The 21,474-nt window shown below is 40.8% G+C and overlaps 1 protein-coding gene across 1 annotated transcript in view; it reads left to right on the top strand.

Moving 5' to 3' along the window:
• Positions 1 to 21,474, top strand: part of LOC120055284 (dipeptidyl aminopeptidase-like protein 6) — a 61,720-nt gene that overhangs the window by 9,780 nt on the left and 30,466 nt on the right. Inside the window, exons 3-7 of the mRNA XM_039003167.1 lie at positions 5,046 to 5,140; positions 5,256 to 5,330; positions 5,434 to 5,486; positions 8,228 to 8,309; positions 10,543 to 10,663. Coding sequence (XP_038859095.1) covers positions 5,046 to 5,140; positions 5,256 to 5,330; positions 5,434 to 5,486; positions 8,228 to 8,309; positions 10,543 to 10,663 — 426 coding nt within the window. The remainder of the gene's footprint in view (positions 1 to 5,045; positions 5,141 to 5,255; positions 5,331 to 5,433; positions 5,487 to 8,227; positions 8,310 to 10,542; positions 10,664 to 21,474) is intronic.

Genomic DNA, 21,474 nt, shown 5'->3' with positions numbered 1-21,474 from the left:
CGGTGGTCGCTAAGGCAATGACTCTATCTCCGTATGCATTCCAAGCCGTATTACTTTTCCCATTAGACAGCCATTACTATCAAACAAGAGGACCACACATAGAACATATGGAAACCTAACTATGACTTCAATTGCCTATTGAATTTAAACATAATCATAGAAACCCAAATCCTGATTTAAAGGCATAATGGATCACTCAGCCAATGTGTTTACTGTGAATGCTTATTATCAAGCCCTCAAGGATTACATGGTTATAGTCTCATGGTTAATCCCTTGCAACAGAGACAGACAGCCCACAGAACTAAGTAAGCGTTATACAGAGAGACAGAGCCATGTAATCCAGTGAAACCTTGAAATGTGCCAGTTTATGCTGTTATGCACCATACAGTACTGTAGCTATAATGTATGCCGAGCATATACAGGACAGGCCCAAATTAAACAGATGTAAGGCTGGTCTGATATGAACTTTTTTAACCTTGACAACGTAAAGTGGAAAGCAAGCTGCAGAACACATGAATGTTGGATCAAGCTACTGCTCGCCCTCTAGTGTTAGAGACTCAAACTACTTCGTTTTTTCATTGACTCTCCATTAAGCACAAAAGTAGTACCAGAATTTATTTTATTTCCACATACTTTTACATACTTATTTATATACAACTTTATCCACTGTATGCAGCAGTAACATAGCTTATCTTCTTCTCCAGAAAGTAACCTTTTCACAATATAATAGAATTACTCACTCAGTCTGGATATCTCGGAAGAGAATTTAAACTGAATTGAAAATTCAAATCTTGGCAGAATATTTTGGCCCAGTTGGCCCTACCATGACTTAGGCAACATGCTGATGTCCAGTGTTTTGTGTAAAAGACAGTCAAAGTACAATGCAGGGAAATGGTGTCTGCAGAGAAGTTAAACAGCAGGCTAAAGGGCTTTTCCCTCATCAAATGGACCATGATAATTAACCTCACCAGCAGAAATACACACACACCAACTTCAAAGTGTGTCTTTTTCTAACGCAACATTGGAATGTTCTCTATCATTCTTCTCCGATAAAATCTTAGTGATTCATTGTCTGACATTCCTCCGTGTCAAAGTTAAGTTAATGCAATCAGCTCAACATTTGGTTCTGATGAGCAGTGATAATGCGTAGCATCGTGCAACCTTGTACTTCAGTAGTCCTCATCAATATGTGGTGCGTTGGTTTCATTCAGAGTGATACATAATTGATTCAGCGTTGCTCTTTGATCACCGCTTGTCACCGGTCTCTTTGAACCTCTCCTTTGAGCAGGGCTTAAGACAAACTTTTTTCATCACCGTCCCAGAATTGTCCCGAAGTGCAATTTCAACCGTTCCAAACTGAAGATGAACCATCCTAAATGCTAAAATACTTAGTTTATTTTTTATATGTTTTGATATGCCAACATGGGTTTACTGTAGGACCTACAGTTGAAGTCGTAAGTTTACATACATTTAGGTTGGAGTCATTAAAACTTGTTTTTCAACCACTACACAAATGTCTTGTTAACAAACTATAGTTTTGGCAAGTTGGTTAGGACATCTACTTTGTGCATGACACAAGACATTTTCCCAACAATTGTTTACAGACAGATTATTTCACTTATAATTCACTGTATCACAATTCCAGTGGGTCAGAAGTTTACATACACTAAGTTGACTGTGCCTTTAAACAGCTTGGAAAATTCCAGAAATGATGTCATGGTTTTAGAAGCTTCTGATAGGCTAATTGACATCATTTGAGGCAATTGGAGGTGTACCTGTGGATGTATTTCAAGGCCTACCTTCAAACTCAGTGCCTCTTTGCTTGACATCATAGGAAAATCAAAGGAAATCTGCCAACTCAGAAAAACAATTATAGACCTCCACAAGTCTGGTTCATCCTTGGGAACACTTTCCAAATGCCTGAAGGTACCACATTCATCTGTACAAACAATAGGACGCAAGTATAAACACCATGGGACCACGCAGCCGTCATACCGCTCAGGAAGGAGACACGTTCTTTGGTGTGAGAAGTGCAAATCAATCCCAGAACAACAGCAAAGGACCTTGTGAAGATGCTGGAGGAAACAGGTACAAAAGTATCTATATCCATAGTAAATCGAGTTCTATATCGACACAACCCGAAGGGCCGCTCAGCAAGGAAGAAGCCACTGCTCCAAAACCGCCATAAAAAAAGCCAGACTACGGTTTGCTACTGCACATGGGGACAAAGGTCGTACTTTTTGGAGAAATGTCCTCTGGTCTGAAGAAACAAAAATAGAACTGTTTGGCCATAATGACCATCGTTATGTATGGAGGAAAAAGGGGGAGGCTTACAAGCCGAAGAAGCACGGGGGTGCCAGCATCATGTTGTGGGGGTGCTTTGCTGCAGGAGAGACTGGTGCACTTCACAAAATAGATGGCATCATGAGGTAGGAAAATGATGTGGATATATTGAAGCAACATCTCAAGACATCAGTCAGGAAGTTAAAGCTTGGTCACAAATGGGTCTTCCAAATGGACAATGACCCCAAGCATACTTCCAAAGTTGTGGCAAAATGGCTTAAGGACAACAATGTCCAGGTATTGGAGTGGCCATCGCAAAGCCCTGACCTCAATCCGATAGAAAATGTGTGGGCAGAACTGAAAAAGCTTGTGCGAGCAAGGAGGCCTACAAACCTGACTCAGTTACACCAGCTCTGTCAGGAGCAATGGGCCAAAATTCACCAAACTTAATGTGGGAAGCTTTTGGAAGGCTACCCGAAACATTTGACCCAAGTTAAACAATTTAAAGGCAATACTAATTGAGTTCATGTAAACTACTGGGAATGTGATGAAAGAAATGAAAGCTGAAATAAATAATTCCTTCAACTATTATTCTGACATTTCACATTCTTAAAATAAAGTGGTGATCCTAACTGACCTAAGACAGGTAATTTTTACTAGGATTAAATGTCAGGAAATGTGAAAAAACTGAGTTTAAATGTATTTGGCTAAGGTGTATGTAAACTTCCGACTTCAACTGTAGGTCATTCACAGTGATTTAAAACGCTAATAAAAGTAGGCCTACTACTGAAATGGATAAATGGGTCTGTCAACTGAGCCAGAAATTCACATAAAATAATTTGCCTCTAAAATGGCCAACGTTGGAATAATATTCACATTTATTTTACATGAATGTGCAGGTAACTGACAAAATAATAGAAACACTTGAGGTATACAAAGTATATTGAAAGCAGGTGCTTCCACACAGGTGTGTTCCCTGAGTTAATTAAGAAATGTAACATCCCATCATGCTTAGGGTTGTCACGCCCTGACCTTAGAGAGCCTTTTTTATTCTCTATTTGGTTATGTCAGGGTGTGACTTGGGTGGGCAAATCTATGTGTTCTATTTCTTTGTTGGCCGGGTATGGTTCCCAATCAGAGGCAGCTGTCTATCGTTGTCTCTGATTGGGGATCATACTTAGGCAGCCTGTTTTCCACCTGAGTTTGTGGGATCTTGTTTTTGTACAGTTACTGTGTAGCCTGTAGAACGTTATGTTCGTTTATCTTTTTTTTTGGTGTTCATCTAAATAAAGAAAGATGTACGCTCACCACGCTGCGCTTGGTTTCATTCCAACGACGGCCGTAACAAGGGTCATGTATAAAAATGCCCAGTTGCCCATTATTTTCGCTACCATGGCTAGAAGAAGAGATCTCAGTGACGTTAAAAGAAGGGTTTCAAAAGAGCATAGGGAGTTTAATTTAAAGTGTGTGTGTGTGTGTCTCTCAGTCACCAGATCTCAACCCAATTTAACAGTTATGGGAGATTCTGGAGCGGCGCCAGAGTCAGCGTTTTCCACCACCATCAACAAAAAAACAAATTATGGAATTTCTCGTGGAAGAATGGTGTCGTGTCACATTCCTCCAATAGAATGGAGTTCCAGACACGTGTAGAATTTATGCCAAGTTCTGGCATCTCTGGCAACTGCCTTGTTCAGGGGCAGAACAACAGATTTTTTTTTACCTTGTCAGCTCAGGGATTCGATCTAGCAACCTTTCGGTTACTGTCCCAACACTCTAACCACTAGGCTACCTGCCGCCGAGGATACTCATACACTTTCCATTATTCCTAATGCATCCATTCTGATAGTTTTGTGAGCGGAACTGTCATGACTGAGCAAATATTTGGACTAGAGCAGGAAAAGGTTTTCAAAACAGAATACAAAAGCCAACAAACTTGAAGTTAATTTAATAGAAAAACACACTACCACAAAATCCAAATAAATGTCCATTATGTCGAGCAATATGAAGTCCTTCCAGTATCAGTAGCATCAACACTTTACTGCTGTGGCGAATAGTAAGTAAGGGAGATGAGATGGCTATTCAATCAACCTTTATTTGAAGGGTAAAAACATTGGAGAGAGCAGCAAGGACCTTTTCTTTGCACTTCTCTTGGTAGAGGGGTTTATCCGAACAGGACACAGTGAGACTGAGGAATCGGCTCTGGTCTAGAGGACAACACTACCAGTGTCACACTACTGAGCAGAGCTGAGTGGAGCAGAGCTGAGTGGAACCAAGCCAAGCTGTACTGTCCTTGCCTTTTTATGCATCCACCATAGCAACCAAATACCTGAGCCAGCACAATATGGTTTGGGTCGGCACAATAATGTGAAAATGGTCTACCACTTGGACCTTCCCACTCGGCAGACGCTGGTTGAATCAACATTGTTTCCACGTCATATTAATGAAAATACGTTAAACCAATCTGGAATAGACGTTGAATTGATGTCTGTGCTCAGTGGGATCACACTGTATGTACCCACACCTTACAGCTACTGTATATGCTGCAGAGGTAACAGGATGGGAGCAAGGCCTGCTCCAATTGTACCTTGGTGCCCCCCTAAAAGATATCTGCACCCAGTCTGGTGTGGAAGGCTGGCCCCTCATGGCCCCACTATGGCCGGAGGTTAGAATGCCTGATCCAGCACTGTAAGTACTGTTTGAAACAGCTGGATGCGTATTCCACAATGTAATGCTCTCTCTTTTGTCCTTTTTATTATTTCCAGACAATGTACTGCTGTATCGAACACGAGAAGGGGACGTGGTCAAACTCAACATCGAAACACAGGAGAGGGTAATTTTGGTGGAGAACAGGAAGTTTGTGAGTATTAGCTAATTTTATTCCCGAACATGTATAAGTAGGTGATATGGTATTGAAAAATGTATGATGACCTTTTGTAATAAATATGACTCAAACATGCTTCTTTGATATCCAGGAAATGTTCAAAGCCACCAAGTACCACATATCTCCAGACCTGGAACATGTGTTGTTGGCCTACAACGTGGCCCCAGTAAGTAGAAAGAACCACACTTCTTCTTTTGTCTCAGATGCAGAGTTTATGGGTTGTTTCTGCCATGTGAGGCTGGATGCTGAAGTTGTGTTTGTCTCTGCAGGTCTACCAGCACTCCTACATGGCCTTCTACATCATCTGTAGTCTCATCACCCCGTAAGTCTGTCTGTCTGTTTCTCTCCTTTCGTTCTTTCGTTCTTTCTTTCTTTCACTCTCTTAGACTCTCTCATCTTATTTTTGTTTAAGTATTAGATGAAACAGGAAACTGTTGAATGTTTTCGGGGACAGCTTGACCTGCTACATAAGTGCTTAGTGTCGGTGGTCACATCTGTGCACCTGGTTGGTTGTGCTGCCAACTGGTGGATGAAGTTAAAACCCCATCCTTAATATCAGCCAATGTAATGGTCTCTACACAGCAAACCAAAATTGGGTTCCCAGAACATTTGTTAGGTCACGGCAAATGTTCTCTTAACACAAAAATTGTCCAGTCGTGGTGATGATTATAGAGTGTTTGCATAAAACATCTGACAGACGTTGCAAAAATATTCATAAAACACATTTAATCTGTTCCCAAAACACAAAAACTGTCCAGTTGTGCAGATGATTCAACCAATGTTTATTTTAGGGTACCAAAAACACTCACCTGGGGCCTCATTTATAAATGTTGCATACAGACAAAATATGCCCCAAAACGCTACTGGATTTTTCTTGCTCAACAGTTTCTAGTGTGTATCAAGGATGGTCCACCACTGAAAGGACATCCAGCCAACATGGAACCTATCTCTTGTGATGTAACCACACTGTTCCCACGACCTAATTCAATGTTCTGGGAGCCTTTAAAGAACTCTAGAAGCTTCTGATAGGCTAATTGACATAATTTGAGTCAATTGGAGGTGTACCTGTGGATGTATTTCAAGGCCTACCTTCAAACTCAGTACCACTTTGCTTGACATCATGGGAAAATCAAAAGAAATCTGCCAAGACCTCAGAAAAAAATTTGTCCTTGGGAGCAATTTCCAAACGCCTGAAGGTACCACGTTAATCTTTACAAGCAATAGTATGCAAGTATAAACACCATGGGACCACGCAGCCGTCATACCGCTCAGGAAGGAGATGTGTTCTGTCTCCTAGAGATGAACGTACTTTGGTGCGAAAAGTGCAAATCAATTCCAGAACAACAGCAAAGGACTTTGTAAAGATGATGGAGGAAACGGGTACGAAAGTATCTATATCCACAGTAAAACGAGTCCTATATCGATATAATCTGAAAGGCCGCTCAGCAAGGAAGAAGCCACTGCTCCAAAACCACCATAAAAAAGCCAGACTACGGTTTGCTGCTGCATATGGGGACAAAGATCGTACTTCTTGGAAAAATGTCCTCTGGTCTGATGAAACAAAAATAGAACTGTTTGGTCATAATGACCATTGTTATGTTTGGAGGAAAAAGGGGGAGGGTTGCAAGCCGAAGAAGCACGGGGGTGGCAGCATCATGTTGTGGGGGTGCTTTGCTGCAGGGGGGACTGGTGCACTTCACAAAATAGATGGCATCATGAGGTGGGAAAATTATGTGGATATATTGAAGCAACATCTCAAGACATCAGTCAGGAAGTTAAAGCTTGGTCACAAATGGGTCTTCCAAATGGACAATGACCCCAAGCATACTTCCAAAGTTGTGGCAAAATAGCATAAGGACAACAAAGTCAAGATTTTGGAGTGGCCATCACAAAGGCCTGACTACAATCCTATAGAAAATGTGTGGGCAGAACTGAAAAAGCCTGTACGAGCAAGGAGGCCTACAAACCTGACTCAGTTACACCAGCTCTGTCAGGAGGAATGGGCCAAAATTCACCCAACTTATTAGTAGAAGCTTGTTGAAGGCTACCGGAAACATTTGACCCAAGTTAAACAATTTAAAGGCAATGCTACCAAATACTAATTGAGTGTATGTAAACTTCTGACCCACTGGGAATGTGATGAAAGAAATGAAAGCTGAAATAAATAATTCCCTCAACTATTATTCTGACATTTCACATTCTTAAAATAAAGTGGTGATCCTAATTGACCTAAGACAGGGAATTCTTACTAGGACTAAATGTCAGGAATTGTGAAAAACTGAGTTTAAATGTATTTGGCTAAGGTGTATGTAAACTTCCGACTTCAACTGTATATTTTGTCATGTCCTCACAATGTTAACACAACCCAATGAAACATTCTGGGAACCTTGTAAAGAACAGACAAAGTGTGTTCTGGGAACGTTCTTGCAACATCAGGTGAATGTTTTTTGCACCCTAAAAGAAACATTGTAGAATCATCCGCACAACTGGACAGTTTTAATGTTTTGGGAACATATATTTTGTGATGTTCCCACCAGACTGTTTCCACACTGTAATGAAACATTCTGGGAACCTTTATAGAACATCAGTCAATTTTTTCAAACTAACTTTTGGGGAAAGTTTCTGTGGTGGTTGTTACAGATGTTGTGCATAACATCTTAGTGAATGTTAGAGCCTTCCAATGATATTTCATCTGAAACATTTTTGTTAAATAAATATATTTGATCAAAAATGTTCTCCGAATGTTTTTGGGATGTTATCATCCTAATATTAGATAAAAAAGCCTAACTTGAACTTAATTGTTCTGGGAATATTCCTGGTTTGCTGGGTTGTATTGTCACACTGTCTGTCCTGCTTTTTGTTCCATATTTGTACTTAGTATTAAAGTTAAGGAAACTTTTCTAGTGCTAAATTTAGCTTTGGATGATTGATTTTACCATTACAGAAGCAACCTAGATAGCTCACTGGAAGATTCCATGTATTTTTGTGCACAGTCTGAGGCACACACCCTGAAACACATACACACACAGACACCATGACAGAGTGTGTCTTTTATCTCCACAGGGAGACATGGAGTCTGAATCCTCCTGAGGTACGGAACGCCCCGCTGCAGTATGCTGGATGGGGACCTAAGGGCCAACAGCTGGTAAGAGACCCCACACACATGTCTACACTCTCACTGTCTCACTGGGGAAAAAAACACACGTGCACACAAACGCGCGCACACACACACCTCAATTACCGATATGCTCCAGCCTTGAACTTGAAACAAATGTTGTTCCAGCATTTTGAAGGTCTGCCAAAGGGAGAGAGTTGACAGACACCGTGATAAGCGGTGCTTTCCTTTTCACCACAGCACCACGTTGGAGAGGATGTCAAAACGCTGTTACGATGGTTAAAACAACAACATTGTTGTTTTTATGTGAAAGGAGAGAGGTCTTCTAAAAAGAGCAGTGTCTCTCACAGCTACAATATCTTTGTTGTTTTCCCTCATTAATACACACTTCCTCATTCACCTCATAACACACAGCACTTTAGACAGGAGTAATTACAGAACAACAGTAATGGGCTGTATTCCCTTGTGTTTCTCCACTGACTTACCTTTTATTGCAAATCTGTAGGTTTTTTAATTGCTCTTATCATATAATTTGTCTACATTAGGCTACAGACACATTTAGAGGGAGAAAATATTCATATTTGAAGCTACTACAATATGAGATTTCATCGTCTGCCAAGTGAGAAAGCGGCTACATTTGCATATGGTAATATAGTACCTGATTGGTTTATTTTTGTTTTGATGTTTATCTGCGTGTTTGGTTAATGAAGAGCCAGAGCTGTATGGGTGAACTGTCTGAGCCGATGTGTTTACTCTCACCTGATAATACCAGATAGTTATTCTTCTCCCATTTCTGGACGTAATGATTTTGCATATTAAAACCTGTCACAATTGCCAGATTTGTCCATTATATGACATTACATATATAAAATGTGTTTGGATCCAGCGGTGCTGATTCCTCTGTCATGTAGAGTAATTGCCCATGGCGTAATGATCACAGCAGGATGATTCTCTGTCCCCTGATTCCACAGCACACCACACACACACACACACACACACACACACACTAGAGCCTCATGTACAAAGGGTATAGAAAATGAAGAGAGTAAATCAATGTTTGAGAGTTTGTCTGAAGTACACAGCTCAGATATAACCCTCTCCCACCGACACAGGGTGAAGCTGAAGGACAGGAGGGGCGAGTGGATTGACAGTGGATTGGTGGTGGTGCCACGCACCCCCCCCCCCCCCCCCCCCAACAGTAGTCTTCTTAATCCCTACTACTCACTATGGTACCATGGGCACAGTGGGCATACACCAGCAGTCCAACACAGCATCAGCAGCTTAACACAGTAATGCCAACCTCCCCACTGACACCCCTGTCTGAACCAGTTCTCAATCACCCAGAATGTGTGTATGTGTGTGCATGATTGTGTGTTTGTAGGTGGATGTGTGTGCATGGATGTGTGTTTGTAGGTGGATGTGTGTGCATGGATGTGTGTTTGTAGGTGGATGTGTGTGCATGGATGTGTGTTTGTAGGTGGATGTGTGTGCATGGATGTGTGTTTGTAGGTGGATGTGTGTGCATGGATGTGTGTTTGTAGGTGGATGTGTGTGCATGGATGTGTGTTTGTAGGTGGATGTGTGTGCATGGATGTGTGTTTGTAGGTGGATGTGTGTGCATGGATGTGTGTTTTGTAGGTGGATGTGTGTGCATGGATGTGTGTTTGTAGGTGGATGTGTGTGCATGGATGTGTGTTTGTAGGTGGATGTGTGTGCATGGATGTGTGTTTGTAGGTGGATGTGTGTGCATGGATGTGTGTGTGCCCCTTCAGTGATTCAGACGGCTACAGTACCTTCATTCGAAGCAGAGGGGTGTTTTGCTTACTACTCTATTTGGAGATGGAGTGAAATATGACCTCTAATGACATCTGCTTCCTTTTATATCTGCTGTATTCAATGCTTTAAGGCATGTTTGTCACTCAGTCCAGATTGGGTTGATGTGTCTATTTGTGTGAGTGGAAATGTCTCCAGGCTGAAGGATGGATGGATGTTTTTAGTACTGAGTGAATGTCACACTGTGATGAAAATTGCCCAGAAGGAGTGTCAGTCTTTTTTCTTTATCTAGTAATTCATTAAGGGTTATACAGTTGTATTATTATAAGGTAGTAATTATGTTTTATCTACTGTAGTAATTATAAGGCAGCCATCGTGTCAAGCTGAAAAGAACGCATTTGAAAGCCTGGCAAGAGGCAAAAGCAAAATCTCTGAAATGTAATGGTACGATGCTGTATTCACTCCAGCGTCATGTCCCTTTTTTACCCAGATCTTTATCTTTGAGAACAACATCTACTACAGAGCAACGGTGGAGAGCAGGACCATTCGCCTGGTGTCCACAGGGAAGGAGGGAGTCATCTTCAACGGCCTGAGTGACTGGCTGTATGAGGGTAGGAGAACTACAAATACAGCATCACTACTGCATACAGAACTACAAATACTAGCTGGATAGAGAACGCCTGTTAGTTACACCCCAGTATTGCAGCGGTATTGAAACACATGGCATGGAAGGACACTGTTGTAACACAATCACGTCAAACTGAAGCTGGAAAGACAGCAAACTAGCTGCACTTCGTTTCATTTGACCTGTTTTCTATTGATAGTTCTTTGTATATATCCATAAAAATGATGCTGATTCATGATTCGACTGGCTGAGAAGCTGCCTGCCTGTTTGTCTCACCCCTACTCATTCATTACTATGGGACAGCTGGAGATCGAATTTAAATATTGAAAAGAGTGTTGCAAATGTCATAGACAGACAGCAAGGTTTATACAAATCTCCGCCATTGAAAACTTAATGTTAGTCTAAAAGACATGTGAGATAATGTCTAGATGCTTTTTATAGTGGAAATCAAGTTTATAAATTGCCTGGCAGGGCTGATGAGACAGTGGATTGCGCAGTCAGATGGAACACAGTAAATAGGCATTTTAACATCATAACTTGGTGGTAACTTGTGAATAGACTCCGGCTGGAATGCCGGTTTCAACCTATCATCATTCAGGATTAGACGCACCCATTGTATAATTTACAATAACAGCAGTTACAGTTGACCGGGACAGCTCTAGCAGGGCAGACATTTGACAAACTGACTTGTTGGTAAGGTGGCATCCTATAACCGTGCCATGTTGAAAGTCACTGAGCTCTTCAACACGAGCCATTCTACTGCCAATGTTTGTCTAGGGAGATTGCATGGCAGTGTACTCGGTTTTATACACCGGTCAGCAACGGTGTGGCTGAAATAGTCAAATCCACTAATTTGAAGCGGTGTCCACATACCATGTAGTGTACGTTGCTGTCTATTGGCCCTATAAAGAAAACTGATATGTAATATTCCTATTACACAATGGATTATATCATTAGGAGGCTATGGGTTTAAAATATAGAAATTAATAAACTTTTAGAGCCAAAATGTTTTATGGGGCCCTGATGAGCTACCACTAATTAGACAGTTAATGGCTAATTCTGCATGATACACTGTATACCAGTCTAGTGAAAAGTTACCAGTTGCACTCTATCACACACCTACAATAGAGCAACACAGTGGAGGTGTCATAATACCCATAAAACCTAGCGGTCAAACAGGGAAACGATTCCAATTGTTTTTCCACCATTAATTTTTTCCCATTTTAGAAACATTTAAAATAAGGGCTGCGTGTCATGTAGGCATACTCTGGCGTGACGTTTTGATAACGATGTAAATCTCTCTCGGACAAGGTGACTTTTATCAGTATATTCAGCTCTATTTACTCTCAGATTTTCGAAAATGCTAATTAGCATCAAAGGAGACATCATGCAAAACTACAAATCCCTGCAAGCTCCTGCACGTCATCTCTAGCTGATATCTTTGATAAAAGGTATTGTGTCAATTTAAAACTTGCACAAGACAGTTCACACAATTGTCCATTTAAAGAAATGTAGCCTATGTATTCATTACTAAACTCAGCAAAAAAAGAAATGTCCTCTCACTGTCAAATGCATTTATTTTCAGCAAACTTAACATGTGTAAATATTTGTATGAACATAACAAGATTCAACAACTGAGACATAAACTGATCAAGTTCCACAGACATATGACTAACAGAAATTGAATAATGTGTCCCTGAACAAAGGGGGGTTCAAAATCAAAAGTAACAGTCAGTATCTGGTGTGGCCACCAGCTGCATTAAGTACTGCAGTGCATCTCCTCCTCATGTACTGCACCTGATTTGCCAGTTCTTGCTGTGAGATGTTACCCCACTCTTCCACCAAGGCACCTGCAAGTTCCCGGACATTTCTGGGGGGGAATGGCCCTAGCCCTCACCCTCCGATCCAACAGGTCCCAGACGTGCTCAATGAGATTGAGATCCAGGCTCTTCGCTGGCCATGGCAGAACAAGCAGTATGGCTCGTGGCATTGTCATGCTGCAGGGTCATGTCAGGATGAGCCTGCAGGAAGGGTACTACATGAGGGAGGAGGATGTCTTCCCTGTAATGCACAGCGTCGAGATTGCAATGACAACAAGCTCAGTCCAATGATGCTGTGACCCAGACATCGACGGTCCCTCCACCTCCAAATCGATCCCGCTCAGTACAGGCCTCTGTGTAACGCTCATTCCTTTGACGATAAACGCGAATCCGACCATCACCATCAGTGAGACAAAACCGCGACTCGTCAGTGACTGCACCTTTTGGCCAGTCCTGTCTGGTCCAGCGACGGTGGGTTTGTGCCCATAGGCGATTTTGTTGCCGGTGATGTCTGGTGAGGACCTGTCTTACAACAGGGCTACAAGCCCCCAGTCCAGCCTCTCTCAGCCTATTGCGGACAGTCTGAGCACTGATGGAGGGATTGTGCGTTCCTGGTGTAACTGGTGTTTTTCAGCGTCAGTAGAAAGTCCTCTTTAGTGTCCTAAGTTTTCATAACTGTGACCTTAATTGCCTACCGTCTGTAAGCTGTTAGTGTCTTAACGACCGTTCCACAGGTGCATGTTCATTAATTGTTTATGGTTCATTGAACAAGCATGGGAAACAGTGTTAAAACCCTTTACAATGAAGATCTTTGAAGTTATTTGGATTATTTATGAATCATCTTTGAAAGACATGGTCCTGAAAAAGGGACGTTTCTTTTTTTGAAGGTTTTACATTTAGCTAACATTAGATAGTTAATCCAGAGATCCTTATTTTGCCTCGATTCTGTAGTCTCATCCAGATCATCATGGCATTTGTAGTTATTTATGATAACCACATTAGCAGCTAATTAGCGTTTCATTTTTAGGGGGTAAATACAGGCGAATATAATGATAAAAGTCACCTTGTCCTCGAGATATTTACACGGTGAATGGTGAAAAAATTATTGGAACCATTTCCCTGTTTGACCTTTATGTTTTATGGGTATTATGACTCATAATGTGGTACTCTATGGGCCTACATAGTGACAGAGTGACCTTAGGGTATACAAGTGTGTTATAATGATTTTATAATCCTCTCAAAAACTGATTTGGGATCAAGAATGCCCTGTGGTTGAACTGCAGCGACTAGCAGAGAGAGGAGGTACTACCTTCACCTTAAACCTAAGCCTGCTGTTATGAAACTCAGTCAAAACACTATAAAAAAATACACATCCCATCCAGTAATGAAGTTATATAAGGGGTTACATCGAAAGTTTTAAAACCATCAGCCAGCCAACAAAACAAATCAAAATGGGGGAAAATGTTAAAGAAATGTATGAAAAAATGAATACAGAAGATAGATCTATAGAAAGCTTACATATAATATTGAGCAGGAAATATTTAATACCACATTACAAATGGAGGTACAATAGTGTAGATGACAACCAGCTGCAGATTGCAGCGATGCAGACATGAATTAATGAATACTGCCTAAACACAGAGACAAGCTAGGGGAGCTCTGGGGACAAAGATAGTGAAATGCAACCAGATGGTTGTCTTTAAAAGGAAATCATTTACAAACACAACCCATAGATAGCCTGCTGTCTTGGAGGAGAGGGAAAAACTGATCTTAAAAACGGCAGGTAGCTTAGCAGTTAAGAGCTTTGGGCCAGAAACCAAAAGGTCACTGGTTTGAATCCCTGAGCTGACTAGGTGAAAATGTGTCGATGCACCCTTGAGCAAGGCACTTAACCCTAATTGCTCCTGTAAATCGCACTGGATTAGAGCGTCTCCTAAATGACTAAAATGGAAACAAAATGGTCTCTAATCTTTGTTATGGTTGTATTGTTCCTTATCCTTGTTTGAAACATTGTACAGAATAGATGGAGGGGTTTCTTTGTCCTGACGAGTGAGCAAATGTTCTATGCCAGGCGAAATCATGCATCATTACCTCATTGTTATGGATGAATCCAAATAAATGTCACTAATAAACAACTTAAACAAATGCAAATGCTGCTACTTTGCTGTTATTCTGGCTGCACTTTTTGATGTGACTAAGTTAGCCGTAGTTGGCTAGACAGCAAGCAAGGGATAAGAACGTTGCCAGCCAATATGGCAATAGAACATTTAGAACGAATGACTGGGTCGCGTTCATAGATACAGAACAAAAAGACTAAACGACTGGGTCGCGTCTCTGGCAACCAAACCAATACAACCAACGACCAGTCGGCTTGGGTAGCAACCCTAGATTTGTGTCGGGACTATATCTTGTGGAAGGATGAAATAGTATGAATAAATTAATCAAAATAACGGTTTTAATGAAAATATGTAAATCATTATTTTAATATGTTGGTTACCCATTGTATAAAAGTGATAATGCCCTCGAAGCCGGTGTTTGGAGGATACAGTTGAAAGCGGAAGTTTACATACATTTAGGTTGGAGTCATTAAAACTCGTTTTTCAACCACTCCATAAATGTCTTGTTAACAAACTATAGTTTTGGCAAGTCGGTTAGGACATCTACTTTGTGCATGACACAAGTAATTTTTCCAACAATTGTTTACAGACAGATTATTTCACTTATAATTCACTGTATCACAATTCCAGTGGGTCAGAAGTTTACATACTGTGCTGCCATCCTGTTAGAAGGTAACAGATTATTTTATTACAATGGTTAAAATAGATTTTCATTGTGTTCCATGGTGTTATTCGCCCCCTAGTGGAGCTTTCTGGTACTTAAGACTGTACGCAAACAGGAAGTAGAGAATTCGTTCTACACGCATAGAAGCAGCTAAAAACAACGCTACACGCAGTGTAGTTATTTCTTGTCACGCTTCAGCCACGGAAAATATTTGTTTGTAAGTTTGATTCAAGCATTTAGCTAGTGATGATAATCTTGTTATTGATAGAGTTGCTTACATGTCAATGTTGGTTGGTTGCATTTACTCACACAATTTGCAATGCCTTTTATGTATGCCGTCAGCTGTATTACTTTGCTCGTGCAAAGTGCGAATTGTAAAATATACAATACTGTAGTTTTGCTACTTTTTCTAGTGTAATATGCTTTGTTATTCTACAGAGATGGTTGTACATTATTAGAGTAATTAAAGGAGTTAGCCAATTAGCTAAATGGTTTGGCATCATGCCAGATGCATGGTACCTTAGCACATGCTTTGTATTCATGCAACTTCAAATGTACAGCTACAGTATGTCGGTGTGAATTGAATACTAAAGTATATTATTTTCTGTATTTTGCAGTTTCACAACATAAACGTTTTCAATATATTCATTCAAGAAAAGTCACGCCTTGGGAGTTTTATTGAAGACTTAGTTAGCTATCTGTCTAGTTTTGCATGGGAACGCAACTCAAGGGCAGAATACATACACTAAGTTGACTGTGCCTTTAAACAGCCTGGAAAATTACAGAAAATGATGTCATGGCTTTAGAAGCTTCTGATAGGCTAATTGACATCATTTGAGTCAATTGGAGGTGTACCTGTGGATGTATTTCAAGGCCACATTCAAACTCAGTACCTCTTTGCTTGACATCATAGGAAAATCAAAAGAAATCAGCCAAGACCTCAGAAATAAAATTGTTCATCCTTGGGAGCAATTTCCAAATGCCTGAAGGCACCACGTTCATCTGTACAAACAATAGTACGCAAGTATAAACACCATAGAACAATGCAGCCGTCATACCGCTCAGGAAGATAAACGAACTTTGGTGTGAAAAGTGCAAATCAATCCCAGAACAACAGCAAAGGACCTTGTGAAGATGCTGGAGGAAACGGGTACAAGTATCTATATCCACAGTAAAACGAGTCCTACATCAACATAACCTGAAAGGCCGGTCAGCAAGGAAGAAGCCACTGCTCCAAAACCACCATTAAAAAAGCCAGACTATGGTTTTCAACTGCACATGGGGACAAAGATTGTACTTTTTGGAGAAATGTCCTCTGGTCTGATGAAACAAAAATAGAACTGTTTGGTCATAATGACCTTCGTTATGTTTGGAGGAGAAAGGGGGAGGCTTGCAAGCCGAAGAACACCATCCCAACCGTGAAACACGGGGTTGGCAGCATCATGTTGTGGGGGTGCTTTGCTGCAGGAGGGACTGGTGCACTTCAAAATAGATGGCATCATGAGGATGGAAAATTATGTGGAAATATTGAAGCAACATCTCAAGACATCAGTCAAGAAGTTAAAGCTTGGTTGCAAATTGGTCTTCCAAATGGACAATGACCCCAAGCATACTTCCAAATGTGTGGGAAAATGGCTTAAGGACAACAAAGTCAAGGTATTGGAGTGGTCTTCACAAAGCCCTGACCTCAATCCCATAGACATTTTATGGGCAGAACTGAAAAGCTTGTGCGAGCAAAGAGGCCTACAAACCTGACTCAGTTACACCAGCTTTGTCAGGAGGAATGGGCCAAAATTCACCCAATTTATTGTGGGAAGCTTGTGGAAGGCTACCCAAAACGTTTGACCCAAGTTAAACAATTTAAAGGCAATGTTACCAAATACTAATTGAGCGTATGTAAACTTCTGACCCACTGGGAATGTGATGAAAGAAATAAAACTGAAATAAATCATTCTCTCTACTATTATTCTGACATTTCACATTCTTAAAATAAAGTGGTGATCCTAACTGACCTAAAACAGGGAATTTTTACTGGGATTAAATGTTAGGAATTGTGAAAAAAGTTTAAATGTATTTGACTAAGGTGTATGTCAGTCCTTGGTTGTAACTCAATAGTGAGTAGACGTCGACCGATTATGATTTTTCAACGCCGATACCGATTATTGGAGGACAAAAAAAGCAGATACCGATTTAATAAAAAATTTAAAAAATGTTTTATATATATATCATACACACACACACATTTTTGTAATAATGACAATTGCAACAATACTGAATGAACAATGAACACTTATTTTAACTTAATATAATACAGAAATACACACACAGAGCTCTGAAGTGACAATGATACTGAAGAGTCTGCTTAGGAGACAAATACTCTCAACTGTTTGAATAAAAATAGAGTAAGTTACCTGTGATGAATGTTGAAAACAAAAACTGTTATTTCTATATGCAGGAAGTCCTATTTTAATAATGGGCATGGTAAGAATTGACGACCAAAGTGCGAGTCATAATTCCCATGACACCTAGCAAAATCTGAAAAGCGGTTCCTTCATTTATTCCATAGGATATTTTTAGATTAACTTAAAATAAGGTCTGTGTTTCGTGTAGGCTTACACCACCTTGCCAATTTTATAACTGTGTAGATATCCATAGGACAAGGTAACTCTGATCAATATTGGCTAAATATAAGCGAAGATAATGTTTTGACAAATGTTTTTGTTGTTGACAAACGTTACCTTATCCTAGTGAGATTTACACGGGTATCAAAACGTCGAGGCGGTTTAAGCCTGCACGAAACACAGACCTTATTTGAAGTAGATCAAGACATTCTCTATGGAAGACATGAACGGTAAAATAACGAAGGAACCCCTTTCAAGTTCAGCCGCAAGTTATTACAGGAATTATAACGCGTTGACTATTTCTCTCTAAACCATATACCTTTGACTAATCCGGAAACTATCACCTCGAAAACAAAACGTTTATTCCGTTCCGTATTTTATCTAACGGGTGGCATCCATGAGTCTAAATATTCCTGTTACATTGCACAACCTTCAATGTTATGTCATAATTACGTAAAATTCTGGCAAATTAGTTCGCAAAGAGCCAGGCGGCCCAAACTGTTGTATATACCCTGACTCTGCGTGCAATGAACGCAAGAGAAATGACACAATTTCACCTGGTTAATATTGCCTGCTAACCTGGATTTCTTTTAGCTAAATATGCAGGTTTAAAAATATATACTTGTGTATTGATTTTAAGAAAGGCATTGATGTTTATGGTTAAGTACACATTGGAGCAATGACAGTCATTGATTGATTGTTTTTTATAAGATAAGTTTAATGCTAGCTAGCAATTTACCTTAGCTTACTGCATTTGCGTAACAGGCCGGCTCCTCGTGGAGTGCAATGTAATGAGGTGTTAGAGCATTGGACTAGTTAACTGTAAGGTTGCAAGATTGGGTCCCCCGAGCTGACAAGGTTAAAAATCTGTCGTTCTGCCTCGTTCGTCATTGAAAATAAGAATGTGTTCTTAACTGACTTGCCTAGTTAAATAAAGATTAAATAAAGGTGTAATTTAAAATATAAAAAAATCAACAAAAAAAATCAACAAAAAATACCGATTTCCGATTGTTATGAAAACTTGAAATCGGCCATTCCGATTAATCGGTCGACCTCTAGTAGTGAGTGTTGCAAACTGCCTCTGGAAACAATGTCAGCACAATAACTGTTTGTCGGGAGCTTCATGAAATGGCTTTCCATGGCCTAAGATCACCATGCACAATGCCAAGCGTCGGTTGGAGTGGTTTAAAGCTGGCCGCCAGTGGACTCTGGAGCAGCAGAAACAGTGATGAATCACATTTCACCATCTGGCAGTCTGACGGACTGCCCCAATGCATAGGGCCAACTGTAAAGTTTGGTGCAGGAGGAATAATGGTCTGGTTCATGGTTTGGGCTAGGCCCCTTAGTTCCAGTGAAGGGACATCTTAACACTACAGCATACAATGACATTCTAGACGATTCTGTGCTTCCAGCTTTGTGGCAACAGTTTGGGGAAGGCCCTTTCCTGTTTCAGCATGACAATGCAACCGTGCACAAAGCGAGGTCCATACAGAAATGGTTTGTCGATCGGTGTGGAAGACTTGACTGGCCTGCACAGAGCCAACCTCAACCCCATCGAACACCTTTGGGATGAAATGGAATGCCGACTGCGAGCCAGGCCTAATCGCCCAACAGCAGTGTCAAACTGCCTGACCTCACTAATGTTCTTGTTGCTGAATGGAGGCAAGTCCCTGCAGCAATGTTCCAACATCTAGTGGAAAGCCTTCCCAGAAGAGTGGAAGCTGTTATATCAGCAAAGGGGGGACCAACTCCATATTAATGCCCATGATTTTGGAATGAGATGTTCGACGAGCAGGTGTCCACATACTTTTTTATGCATGTAGTGTCGTTGCATAATATTTGTATGCCACTAGTGTTATGCAGTGACTCTTGAACTGCAGAACCTGATTTATCTTTGAATGTTGTACATTTTATAAATTGTGTTCATGCAGGGCTACCTTGACAAAGAGGCATTGGCCTCAATGGGACTCCCTGCTAAAATAAAGGTTAAATAAATAAAGTTTAAATCATTAAATCTCAGAGCAACATCATCAGACTGGTGTGTGTGTGTGTGTCCCTCTCCCTGTCTTACCATAGCAGAATGATTGGTGTGAGTGTGGTGTAGTATAGTAATGAGACAGGTTTATCTTCCAACCATGCAGGACAGGTGTGATTGTCATGCAGAGCAGAGAGAGTGTCAGAGCAGAGAGAGAGTGTCAGAGCAGAGAGAGAGTGTCAGAGCAGAGAGAGAGTGTCAGAGCAGAGAGAGAGTGTCAGAGCAGAGAGAGAGTGTCAGAGCAGAGAGAGAGTGTCAGAGCAGAGAGAGAGTGTCAGAGCAGAGAGAGTGTCAGAGCAGAGAGAGTGTCACACAAAACTGACAGCGCAGGAGCAACACTTCCTTTGATGGGCATTAGGCTACTGTGCATAGTAAGCATAATACTGTATTTTCACATTCAGTATATACAGTGCCTACACACACAATGACAGGTATTCATATAATACTTTAGCTTTTATAATAAACTAATGTCTTTACAGTTTACTTATTTGTTTCTAGGGCACAAAATGTGCTTCAAAAGTAGCTAGAATTCATATAGGCCCAATATAGGCTGTATTTCAATTAAATAAATCGTATTTTTTGGTGCTCCACATTTTCAAAGTGGAAGAAAACATATAGACATTTTTCTAGTAGACCATCTGTCTCTCCCTGAGGGCTGTGGAGATCTGGGTTATGGTCCTCATGCTGTCACCACTGATATAATACAGTAAGTAACCAGACCCACTGAACTCAGAACTCCTTCACCCAAGCTCTGAAATGCCAGGCCAGTTTCAGCAATATTTCCTCCCATTGATTATCAGTGGGTCAGCAGAGAGCACAGCTCTTTCAGATCACCTATACCCTGCTTCCTCATACAGATGGTATTTTGCTATGCATCAATAGATTATGTTGGATGTATGCTGTCATACTGTACTGAATATTGTGTTGAACAATGTCCTTGAGAGCATTCAATCAGTTATTTAATTATCCATATCTCATCCCTAGAGAAGGGAACGACGAGTGAACATCTCCCACACAATCTCTGTATGCTGGTCTTCATCGTCCTTCATAGAACATCCTCATCCTCTGTCAACTGAAGTTGAGTCATATTGTGTTTGTCTCAGGGAAAGGCTGCTGTTTGTACCATTCCGTTGATAGGAAGCTTTCCTGGAAGGCCTATGCTTCCACCTGGTGGGCTTTTGTGGATTATATTTGACTGAGCATATAACTCCATTCATTTAATTACTTATCTTGTCCTTTTCTTTACCTCTGTTTTCAAATGACCTTTTGACATGCACTCTCCACACGGAGAGTGCATGGATGATAAAGAAATAAATTGACCCAGAACATAATCTGATATTCTACCTCTCTCTGTATCTCTGTCCGTAAGCCTGCAACATATTTCATCAATAGCTATGAGTAATGGACCTCTACTCCAGTGACAGTACAGTAAATGGGTGCCATAAATCAGAGACAGGCATCCATCGGCATCTGCTCCATCGGCATCTGTTTACTGTGTTGTGTGGTGGAAATATCCTTTATCAGCACACACAGCTAATGA

The sequence above is a fragment of the Salvelinus namaycush genome, chromosome 11, assembly GCF_016432855.1.
Source record: "Salvelinus namaycush isolate Seneca chromosome 11, SaNama_1.0, whole genome shotgun sequence".
NCBI lineage: Eukaryota > Metazoa > Chordata > Actinopteri > Salmoniformes > Salmonidae > Salvelinus > Salvelinus namaycush.
The sequence above is the reverse complement of the archived record's forward strand: the minus strand, read 5'-3'. Positions and strand labels throughout refer to the sequence as shown.